This window comes from Lepus europaeus, chromosome 10 (genome assembly GCF_033115175.1).
Source record: "Lepus europaeus isolate LE1 chromosome 10, mLepTim1.pri, whole genome shotgun sequence".
Taxonomy (NCBI): Eukaryota; Metazoa; Chordata; class Mammalia; order Lagomorpha; family Leporidae; genus Lepus; species Lepus europaeus.
In genome coordinates, this window is record NC_084836.1 from 24601858 (window position 1) to 24614110 (window position 12253).

Consider the following 12253-nt stretch of genomic DNA (forward strand, 5'->3'; position numbering starts at 1 on the left):
TTTCTTATTTCTTGGATTTAGTTGATTTCCTTCTTTTTATCTTTTCTGCAGTATTTTAGTTAATTTCCTAGTGGTTATCTTACAATTCAAACTTAAAATTATATTTTAATTACAATTCAAGCTTAAAATTACAACAACCCAGTTTAAATAATACCAGCTCCATTCAGTAGTATATAAATATTGTGTTCCTATATATCTCCATTTCTTCCCTTTTATATTAATGTCACAGATTATCTCTTCTGATATTGTGTACCCATTAACATGTTTATATTTTTGTGGTGCATTTGCCTTTTAAATCATATAGGAAAATTAAAAAGAGGAGCTCTAAACCAAAATTAAAATAATACCATGTTTTATAGTTACCTAATAGCTTTTACTAATGTTATTTCTTTTTTCTGTTTTTGTTTTTTGTTTTTTTTTGTTTGTTTGTTTCAGCCAGAGAGTATCCCTTTATCACTTCTTGTATGCCAGGGGTACTGATAACAGAATTCCTCATATTTTGTTTATTTCAAAATGTCTTAATTTCTCTTCCATTCTTGAAGGATAGTTTAGCTGGGTATAGAATTCTTGACTGACTTTTTCAAAGAATTTATTTATGTATTTGAAGGGCAGAGAGGCAGAGTTATGCAGAGAGAAAGAGAGAGAGAGAGAAACTTCCATTCGCTGGTTCACTCCTTGAATGCTCACAATGACTGCGACTGGACCAGGCTGAAGCCAGGAGCTGGAAGCTTCCTCCGGGTCTTTCACATGTGTATAGGGGCCCAAGGACTTGGGCCATCCTCCACTGCCTTCCAGGTACACTAGCAAGGAGCTGCATCCCATATGAGATGGCAGTGCTGCAGGCCATGGCTTAACCTACTGCACTAGGGTGCCAGCCCCTGGCTGACATCTTTTTCTTTCCAGAATTTAGGTATGTCGTGGCTTCTGCTGTATGATCTTCATAGTGTCTGATGATGCATCAACTGTTAATGTTATTGAAGATCCCTTGTATATGTCAAGTTGTTTCTCATTGCTTTCAAGATTCTTTGTTTTGGGGTTTCTGCACTTTTAATATAATACATATAGGCTTGGATCTCTTTGCATTTTTTCTTCTAAGATTGCTTTGAGATTCTTGGATATATAAATTCATGTCTTTCACTGAAGTTTTCAGCTTTTTGGCCTGTATTTCTTTAAGTTGTTTGTTTTGTGGGGAGAATGGGACTTTTCTCTTTCTGGGACAGCTATTATGCCTATGTTGGTATCCTTGATGGTTTTTTGATAGATCTCTTTCTTTTTCTTTTCTTTTTTTTTTTTTTTGTCCTTCAGAATGGATCATTTTCATTATCTTCCAATTTGTCATTTCTTATTTCTAACTTTTCAAATCTGTTGAACCCTTGGAGTGAATGTCTCATTTCTGTTATTGTACTTTTTTTTTTTTTGACAGGCAGAGTTAGAGACAGAGAGAAAGGTCTTCCTTCCATTGGTTCACTCCCCAAATGGCTGCTATGGCTGGCGCACTGCGCCAATCTGAAGCCAAGAGCCAGGCACTTTCCTCCTGGTCCCCCATGCGGGTGCAGGGGCCCAAGCACTTGGGCCATCCTCCACTGCCTTCCCAGGCCACAGCAGAGAGCTGGACTGGAAGAGGAGCGACTGGGACAGAATCTGGCGCCCACATGGGATGCCGGAGCTGCAGGTGGAGGATTAACCAAGTGAGCCATGGCGCCAACCCCCTATTGTACTTTTCATTTCTGAGAATTTTGTTTGGTCCTTTTATTGATATTTTCATTTTGTTTATACCTTGTTTTCTTTTAATTTTTTTTTTTTTTGTGATTTCTTTTAGTTCTTGAGCATATTTAGAATGGTTGATTTAATATCTTTGACTAGTAATTCCAGATTTTGAGCTTCCTCACAAGGGTTTTTGTGTAATGTTTTTGTTGTTGTTCATTGGCTATGCTTTCCGGCTTGTGTGCTTTGTAATTATTAGTTGAGTTCTGAACATTATGAATCTTATGATTTGGTAACTGTAGAAATTAGATTATCCCAGTCCCACTCAGTATTTTTTCTTTCTTTGCCAGTTGAGGGTTCTTTCCATCCATTTGTGACTTCCCAAACTTTTTTGCAAACTGCATATCTCATGTGTATATTCACTGAAATTTCTATTCCAATATCTACCTAACGTAGATACCAAAATATCTGACCTATAAAAAAGTGCTGTCTCCTATTCTGTGGTAGATGTGGGTGGGAAAACTAAGTGTCCCCTTGTTCCTGCTTCCCCACAAGGTCTAAACAAAGGCTAGTATCTGCATCTGAATCTCTCAGGGGACCACAAAACTGAACATGCAACCTTGGATATTTGCAGGACAAAGTTCGTCGGCATACTTTGGCATTGCCTGAACTTGTACCAACCAACTGCTCCAGGAAGGCAGGTTGCTATCCCCACAGTTTTCTGTATCAGGGCTAAAGAAAGGGGAATGGTAGCCTCAGGTTTGCAGAGGCAGGTTTTCCTATCAAAATCACAAGCACTACCTTTATCATCCGGTCTTTTATTTGTTTTATGTGTCTAGTCAGATTCTAGATTTCTGAGATAGTTGTTGCTGGTCATTTTTCCAGTTTTGTGGGGTTTTTTTTGGTTTGTTTTTTGTGGATGATCCAACCCTAAGTTCTTCTTAGACATTTTGCTTCTCAAATATCACAGTAGTCTTATTTTGTGTTCTCTTGTGGTATTAATAAATAGAGGAAAGTTTTTGGTTTCCTTTTTTCTGGTCTGTGTTTGACCATTCATACTATCAAAGGAAAAGAATCAACCTCAGATTTTGAACACATAAAGGATTAAGATTTTTGATTCTCCATTGAAAAACTTATAAGCATAATGGAAATTTTAATTCAGTGCCTTTTTGTCGGTCATGTTGTGTTTTAGGTATAGAACAAAGTTGTGTCTTTATTGAAAAAAAAAACTTAATTTCTAAATGTTGGTTATTCCTCTTTCTATATAGTTAGCTTAAGTGCTTAAGTGCCATAGTAAGTATTTGATAATCATCATGATTTAATCTTGTTGGAAAAATAATCCAAAATTTGCTTTTAAGACACTTGATGATTTTACTGCATTTGCAACAGATTTTATTTAAGGCCAGAGTTGCTACAGAAAACGTTATAAAGAAATAAATAAAGATGGCTTTTTGTGAAGTCATGCTATTCTACTTGCTATTTCAGAGAGACTGACAATAGTAAGATTAAGTAGAAAAGCATCAGTTTTCCATTTCAGTCTTTTATTTTAATCCTAACTTCAAAATACTCAATTTATTCTACATGTAAAATTTGTTTTTTTAACCTAAAGAAAAATCATATAGACTTTTTTTTTAAGATTTATTTATTTGAAAGAGTTACACAGAAAGAGGAGAGGGGGAAAGAGTGAGAGAGAGAGAGAGAGAGAGAGAGAGAGGGGCCTTTCATTCGATGGCTTACTCCCCAGTTGGCCGCAACAGCTGGAGCTGCACTGGTCCGAAGCCAGGAGCCAGGAGCTTCATCTGGGTCTTCCACATGGGTTCAGGGGCCCAAGGACTTGGGCCATCTTTTTCTGCTTTCCCAAGCCATAGCAGAGCGCTGGATTGGAAGTGGAGTGGCTGGGTCTCGAACCGATGCCCATATCAGATGCCAGCACTTCAGGCCAGGGCATTAACCCGCTGTGCTACAACGCCAGCCCTCATGTAGGCATTTTGAAAACAATTTTTAGTTATTAAAAACATTTTTAAAAATATTTTAGACACATGAGTGATGGGTTACCACTTTCAAATTCTTCAGTATTAGAATGGTTTGAATATAAGACATTTGTATTTTAAAAATTTCTTATTCAAAGTTCCAAGAGTGCCATAACCAATTTTACAAATAAAGATTCAAGAGAGTCTTGTTAAACAGTGTTATTATAGCTGTTGTCTTTTTTTTTTTAAAGTGTATGTGAATATTTTCCTGTTCCTAAGGCAAAATTCAGTTGGCACTCATGAATGGTTATCTGTGTTCTGTTAAGTAAATAGAATAGTTATATTTTGGGGATAAAAGAAATATGAAAATTTTGTTAGTTGTATAGCAGAGAATCCTAGTACAATTTTAGCTCAAGGTAAAGCAAGAAAATGCATTATATTTGCAAGCTTCTTTTATGCATTTGTAGTTGGGAGCTCATTTTAAACTTTATTTCCTGCTTGTGGGTGTTCTATCTATATTTGTATTAAGCTGCCATTCCCTATCCTTTTCTGCCCTTTTCCCTTTCTAAATTTGACCTAGCTATGACAAAAAGTTAGAGGTGTTTTTGACACCTAGAAAGGCATAAAAGTTTTGCAGTGTACACACACACACACACACACCCCTATACATATATACATGCAAGAGATGTACGTGTGTACAGGTTTGTGTATATAGGGACTATGGGCGTATATATGTTATGATAAATGTGATCAAAAACTAGGATAAAGGAATAGAGAGAGGGAAAAGGTCCTCTTATGATTGACAATTATGCAGAGATAGGAGCATTTATAGTAGTTTACTATGTAGTTAAGCCTTTAAACCAACATAATTGTAAACTGTTTCTGTAAAAGCTCATTTTACATTGTAGTATATTTTTAAGGTGAAATGGTTTTGTCTGTAGGATGAATTAAATAAAGAACTAACAAAATGTAGACATTTTCCATAAATCACATTGGTTTTTAAAAGTTACTTATTTTCATTTTTTTTTTTTTTCTTTTGAAAGGAAGAGAGAGAGAGACAGACATGAAGGGAGGAAGGTAGTGGCTGGATGGGGGTGGGGAGCACTGAAACGGACAGAAAAAGATTTTCTGTTTGTTGGTTCACTCTCCAAATGCCCATACCAGCCAGAGCTAGGATATGCTGAACCCGAGAGCCCAGAACTCAATCCAGGTGTCTCATGTGAGTGGCAGTGACCCAGTCACTTGCGGCATCATCTGCTGCCTCCCAGGGTATGCAACAGAAGTTGGAATTGGAAGTGAGCTGAGACTTGAACCCAGTCACTTCTATGTGATATGTAGGTATCCCAAATGGCATCTTAACTATCAAATGTCCATCCAGTAAATTACTGTTAACCTATGTTAATATTCATGGAAATGATAGTGTAAAGATTCTTCTAATTATTCCAAATAAAATTTTGATTAGATCAAATGTTTTACCCAAGCTCTTGAGGATTTTGATTCTAGGAAGCCAGTAATTTAGTACTGCTTCATTACAATAAATAATAAAGATTGTAAGCTATCATAAATAGTTTTACTTTGTAAAAGATATTTTTATTTTAGCATTGTTTTGCTCTAAGCTAATAAACAGCAGATATGCATAATTCTGAAAGATAATTAGAAATGTCTTTCTCTAGGAAATAATTTCTCTTTTGTAATAAGCTAGTGGGTGGGCATTGTGGCGTAGCAGTTTCAGCTTCTGTTTGAGGTACCCACATCCCATATAGGGGTATCTAGGACTGAGTCCTGGCTCCTCCACTTCTATTCCTTGGAGGAAAAGAATGCACCTGGGAGGCGGGAGACAGTGGCTCAAGTAATTGGGTCCCTGTCACCTACATGGGAGACCCAGATGGAGTTCTTGGCTCCTGGCTCAGCCTGGCCCAGCCCTAGCTGTTGTAGGCTTTTGGGGAGAGAACCAGTGGATGGAATCAATTTCTCTTTCTCCTCTTTGTCTCTCATTCTGCTTTTCAAATAAATCTTAAAAAATGGTCTATGCTATGGTATGGAAATTCTTTACTATATTAATCATTATAATAATTAAAATGTTAGTTATATCATGGAATATATAAGTAGATCCTTTTTGAAGATGTGATTTTATTTGGAAATGTTATAGTATCGTTAAGTTTTGTAATTTTTTCTCTTTCTTATAAATTTACAAAAGTAACATTGTAAGGTACTAATGTAGAGTTACCACATACCCTTAGTCTCATTTCCCCTATTGTCTTCCTTTTATGAATTGGGAATATCTTTATTATTTCTGACAGTAGAAAATATGTATAAAATTATTTTATAGACAAGAATTTTCACTATTACGACCAAACATGTTTACTGTTCAGAGTTATAAACACTTATTATCTTTCCCAACATAGTATTGTTCAAATGGACTGTATGAAGCAAACCTTAAGATTTTCAGTGATTTTTTTTTTATGTATTCTCAGTGTTTTCTTTTTCTTTTTTTTTTTTTTAACTTTTATTTAATGAATATAAATTTCCAAAGTACAGCTTATGGGTTACAGTGGCTTCCCCCCTCCCATAACTTCCCTCCTACCCGCAACCCTCCCCCCTCCCGCTCCCTTTCCCCTTCCATTCACATAAAGATTCATTTTCAATTCTCTTTATATACAGAAGATCAGTTTAGTACATATTAGGTAAAGATTTCAACAGTTTGCCCATATAGCAACACAAAGTGAAAAAACTACCATTGGAGTACTAATTATAGCATTAAATAACAATGTCAGTGTGATTTTCAGTGATTTTTTATAACTACTTAAAAGCTCCAGATCTACTTGATACTGTATATTAACATTGTCCAATAGAAATGTAATATGTACCTCCTATGTAACTTAAAATTTTGTGTAGCCATAGTTTAAAGTTGCTTTTATTTAAAAAAGATCGAGTTAATTGTGTGGGCAGCACTTCATTCTACCAGCAGCCATGTGTGACAACATGTCCATAGTGTTTCAACCAGAGAAATTTAGCTGAGATGTTGAAAATTTGGGGAATGGGATCAGTTAAGTAGGTATAGAGTACCCATAAGACTGAGGTTAGCTATTTAGTCTCTAGCCTTCTCTATCCTTCCTCCCTATAGAAATCAAACTAATGTTGTATGACCTAAAGCCCCAAGGCATACAAAAATAGGCATTTACTATAATTCCCATTGTTAATGTAAATTACCTGGGGGAATGCAAGCACTCAGGTGTACGAAGATACTGCTCTCAGGTAGGATATTCCAAGGACTTGGGGTTATCTCCTAGGACCCTCTCTTAGGTGAGTCCTTTTTCCAGAACATGCAAAATTTGAGCACCATAAGCCTGTGGAGTTATTTCATAGTCTTACAAAGGAGAGTTCTCGAGTATAAACAAACAGGTAAGTAGAATGACAGCAGCTCAGTTCACCTTAAATATCTTGGATGTTTAAACAAATGGCATGGATTACAAAAAAGTTATAAAGGTTGACTGTAAGAAGTACAGAAAACAGCGTTTAACATTAAATAAAAGTTAAAAAAAATAAAAGAAAGAAAAAGAAAACAGCGTTTAAGATACCCTACAATTCACAGGTTTCGTAGTTGGAATCAAGTCTTATAGATTGCTGCCTCCTTAGAAATTCACCTTGCTTGGTAAAATATATTTATCTTTTTTTTTTTTTTTTTTAAGATTTATTTATTTGAAAGTCAGAGTTACAGAGAGAGAGAGAGAGAGGTCTTCCAAGTGCTGGTTCACTCCCCAATTGGCCGCAACAGCTGGAGCTGGGCCGATTGGAAGCCAGGAGCCAGGAGCTGCTTCTGGGTCTCCCATGCGGGTGCAGGGGCCCAAGGACTTGGGCCTTCTTCTACTGTTTTCCCAGGCCATAGCAGGGAGCTGGATCAGTAGTGGAGCAGCCAGGACTTGAACCAGTGCCCATGTGGGATGCCGGCACTACAGGTGGTGGCTTTACCCACTACACCACAGTGCCGGCTCCTACATTTATCTTTTCTAATCCAAACCCAAACTTTCATTTCTGCTATGATAGAGTAACTTTAAGAAGACTAAAGCTCTTGCTGAAGTTACTAGAAAAATCATTTTAAAGTCATTGTGAGTTGAGTCAAGACTTGAGGAGTCCAAGATTCAGGAGAAAACAGAGACATATTCTGTGCTGGATTTCCTCTTGAGACACTTTCAGCTGCTACACTGTTTGGGGTAAGAGGATAAAAACAGCATGGCAAGAAGCAATTGAGGAAGTTGAGTGGAACTTGTGCTGATTTTATTGTTGTTGATGTTCTTGTTTTTGATGTTCTGGCCCTAAGTTTACAGTTCTCATCTCTTGAAGGACCATACCATAAGATTGGAGACAAACCAGAGATAGGCCACTCTTTGTAATGTCGAAAATCAAGTCTCAAACCATCCTAGTCCCTGATGGAATTGAGTTGATCTGCTCCTACTCTGACTGCCTGCTAAAAAAAATAATTAAATACTTTCTGGAGGGAGGTAACAGCATCCAGAGCTTCTGCTTTCCCCCCAGTCATTTACATATACTATCTGGCATTTGATTTAAAAATTGCTAGATGTAAAACAAGACCAAAAGAAAAAAATTGACAGTAGAAACAGATCTATAGATTATGCAAATTTTAGATTTAGGACTGGGACTTTAAAATACAATAATCTCATGAAAATAGATTTTAAGTTGGAGAATTTTACAAGAGAACTAGAATCTGTAGAAAATAATCAAGTAGAAATTCTGGAACTGAAAAACATAGTAACTAATATTAAGAGCACAATAGATAAGTTTTATTGCAGGTTAGATCAGCTGAGAAGAGGATTAGTGAACTGGAAGATAGTAGGAAATATTCAGCAATATGAATTTGTCTATTTGGTATTATTACTAAACTGAGCTAAGAAATAGGAACTTTTCAATATCTCTTCAAAGTATGTCTCTTATTTTAGAGCTTATGTGTGAAGAATCCTTATTAGATTATACTTGCAACTCTTAATATGTATGGCTTTTAAGTTTTCATTTTTATTATAGTGAGTCCTTTTAAACTATAGTGAATAGTGTGAAAAGTGATGAAATAGGAAATTATCATTTATAAATTTGTGCTTGGTCACTTCCTTCCAGCCTTTGGTCAAAAAATTATTCCACAACTAATGTTTATGGAGAGATTTTCTGTTCAGTAAACTCACTTAACTTAGAATAGAGCCTTAAAGTGAGAAAATAAGGAAAACAGCTTTACAGATATGAAATAGATATACAGAGCTAGATGGTAAAACTTAGGTGTTTTAGCATAGAGGAATTGCAAAATTTTCCTTGTAATTAGGATCATGTTTATAGGTTGCATGGTGATCTAGCACACTAGTTCATCACAAGTCAAAAATCACAATATAGAAAAGAAGTTATAGGTAAATTGTTTCATTGTATATAAGACTTCACTATGAATTGTACCTTTAAGTTTATATATTTGTAACAAAAAATGCTGTTACTTTTTGACTTCTCACTAATTGTAAGGTAGATTCTGATTTCAGAGATGTTGTAATATAGAGGCAAGAATGAATGGTGGCCGGCGCCACAGCTCACTAGGCTAATCCTCTGCCTGCGGCGCCGGCACCCCAGGTTCTAGTCCCTGTCAGGGCACTGGATTCTGTCCCGGTTGCTCCTCTTCCAGTCCAGCTCTCTGCTGTGGCCCGGGAGTGCAGTGGAGGATGGCCCAGGTCCTTGGGCCCTGTATCCACATGGGAGACCAGGAGGAAGCACCTGGCTCCTGGCTTCGGATCGGTGCAGTGCTCTGGCCACGATGCGCCGGCCGTAGTGGCCACTTGGGGGGTGAACCAAAGGAAAAGGAAGACCTTTCTCTCTGTCTCTCTCTCTCTATCCACTCTGCCTGTCAAAAAAAAAAAAAAAAAAAAAAAAAGAATGAATGGTAATCCTGCTTTTGAAACTTAGTTCAATCATTATTACTCATTTACTTGAGTCAGGAAACTTCTTTGAGCTTTTTTTCCTGTGTACAAATGGGGTAATAAAATAGTATAATGTTAAACATTCTTTAGTTTCCATCCTCACTTCTCCCAGGAGGTAAGGGAGACAGATGCACTCTGAAAATATCACAAATTGATTCCATTATGATGATTGGCACTTACAGTGATAGAACCTAAGCGTAAGAATAGTGTTGGTGTTTTAACTATATTGGTTTTTTAAAATCTCATTAAGACCATTTCCAATCCTAAATTTTGTTATGCTTAATGTTTGACTTTCCAGTTATGTAGGATTCCTGCTTTTCTGATGATGTTTTAATACAGTATTATTCACAGTTAGTGGATCTTTTTTAAACAAGAGGTTGGATTTTGTGATATTTGACAAAAACAAGAATTCCTCACTGTAGTATTACTATTTTGAAGCAATAAAATATTCATAATTTATTTTTGTGTTCATTGTTTTTTCAGGATTTTTCAAATCGCACTCAGTTGATAGGATGAAAAAATTTAAGAGAAGACTGTCCCTCACACTTCGAGGAAGCCAGACTATTGATGAATCACTGTCTGAATTGGCTGAACAAATGACTATTGAAGAAAGCAGTAGCAAAGATAATGGTAAATAATTGGGATGGGGAGATACTTCCCCTTTTAATTACATTGTAAAAAAATACTCTCCAGATAAGTTCATAATAGCTTTGTTTTATTTTATTATCAGTTTCTGTGGTTTCTTAGGAAACAGAAGACTGTGTAACTTTGCATGCTTGTTTGCTGGAATATTCTGCTTTCACTCCAAAAATGTTACTGCATCTTGTTTCAAACCCTGAAGAATTCTTCTATACCACATATCTTTATATTCTTAATAAGATCTGTTATATAATATCCTGATTGTTAAATAAAGATGTTTTGTTTAATTAACATTTAAATATTTCTGCTATTGTTATAATCTAACTTAAGACAGGTTAAATGTGCATAGGAAGTTGGTGAAATTCCTGTGTGTGGCTTTATCATAATTTTATAACATTGTATAGGGGGCCAGCACTGTGGCATTGCAGGTTAAGATGCTGTCTGCGTTATGAGCATCCTCTATGGGTGCCAGTTGGAGTCCTGGCTGCTCCACTTCCCATCCAGCTCCACTGGTGCACCTGGGAAAGCAGCAGAAGATGGCTCAAGTGTTTGGGCCCCTGCACTCCTGTTGGAGACCCAGATGAAGCTCCTGGCTTTGGCCTGGCCCAACTCCAGCCATGGTGAACATTTGGGGAGTGAACCAGTGAATGGAAGACCTCTCTGTCTCTCTCTCCCTCACTCTCTCTCTGTGACTCTGCCTTTCAAATAAATAAATCATTAAAAAAGAAAAACCACTGTATGTGTCTGTGGACTATTCACGTGTATTACAGAGCTCACATGAAAGAATTTTCATGTTTTTTTCATTTTATGTTTATCACAAAATCTATCCATAGTACTGAAAGCATTTATAGTAGGTAGGCATATAATTTTTCCCACATTTGGCAATGCTTTTCACAATGTAAAGTAGTAATACACAGATGTTAATATAAAATAAGAGCTTGCTGAATGGATTAAAATGCAACATCATGATGGAATTTATAGAGGAAGGCTACATATTACTGAAATTATCTTAGAGATGTCATAATAATAACCAGGAAGGAGCTTATGTGAATTACCTCCAATGTATCATGATATGTAGTGTATCTGGCAAGCCTTCCTTGCCTGTGCCTAAAATTCTGCTGTCAGATTTTTTTTTATTGTGGCAGTGGGTAAAAGAATGAGTACCTCACAATGCTGACCCTGATAATATGTTTTTAATATGTTTCTTCCTGGTAATGGGTTTGCAATTATTTAAAAACTCTTTATGGTGGGGCTGGCATTGTAGCACAGTGCGTTAAGCTGCCACCTGAGATGCTGGCATCCCATAAGAGTGCCAGTTCAGGGTCCCAGCTGCTCTGTGTCTGATCCAGGTCCCTGCTAATGTGCCTGGGAAAGCAGCAGAAAATGGCCCAAGTATTTGGGACTCTGCCACCTGTGTGGGAGACCCGGATACAGTTCCTGGCTCTTGGCTGCTGTTTGGCCCAGTCATTGCAGCCATTTGGGGAGTCAACCAGCAGATAAGATTCATTCATTCATTCATTAATATTCTCTCTCTCTCTCTCTCTCTCTGTTTCTTCTCCCCTCCCTCCCCCTCTCTCTCTCCCTCTCTATAACACTGCCTTTTGAATAAAATAAATCTTAAAAAAATTAAAATTTGGGGGAATAATTTCAGATCCTCTGAATTGATATGTACCTCAGTATTTCTCTTTTATTCACCAATTAACATTATTTTGAATGTCTGACAAATACAAACGGGGCCATGTGTTTTAATTCTGTAGCATGCTTAATTATAAGGCAAATACAGGATAATACGTTGGAGAAGGAGTATAAAAACAAATCTTGAAAAACAATTAAATAAGCAAATGAACAAAAAAACAGTGGAGTATAGTAGTTTGTAATTGTTAGCTGATTATATGAGAAATGGATAAAGTTTCAAATATTAAAATATTTTCTATAAGTGTACTTTCTTAGAAACTATTTTAATCTGAGTACCTTGTA

At 36.6% G+C, this 12253-nt stretch overlaps 1 protein-coding gene across 3 annotated transcripts in view; it reads left to right on the plus strand.

Moving 5' to 3' along the window:
* Window positions 1-12253, plus strand: part of CDK17 (cyclin dependent kinase 17) — a 107948-nt gene that overhangs the window by 59138 nt on the left and 36557 nt on the right. For all 3 annotated transcript variants that reach the window (XM_062203087.1, XM_062203086.1, XM_062203088.1), the window contains one exon: window positions 10121-10267. In XM_062203087.1, coding sequence (XP_062059071.1) covers window positions 10150-10267 — 118 coding nt within the window. In that variant the 5' untranslated portion in view covers window positions 10121-10149. The remainder of the gene's footprint in view (window positions 1-10120; window positions 10268-12253) is intronic.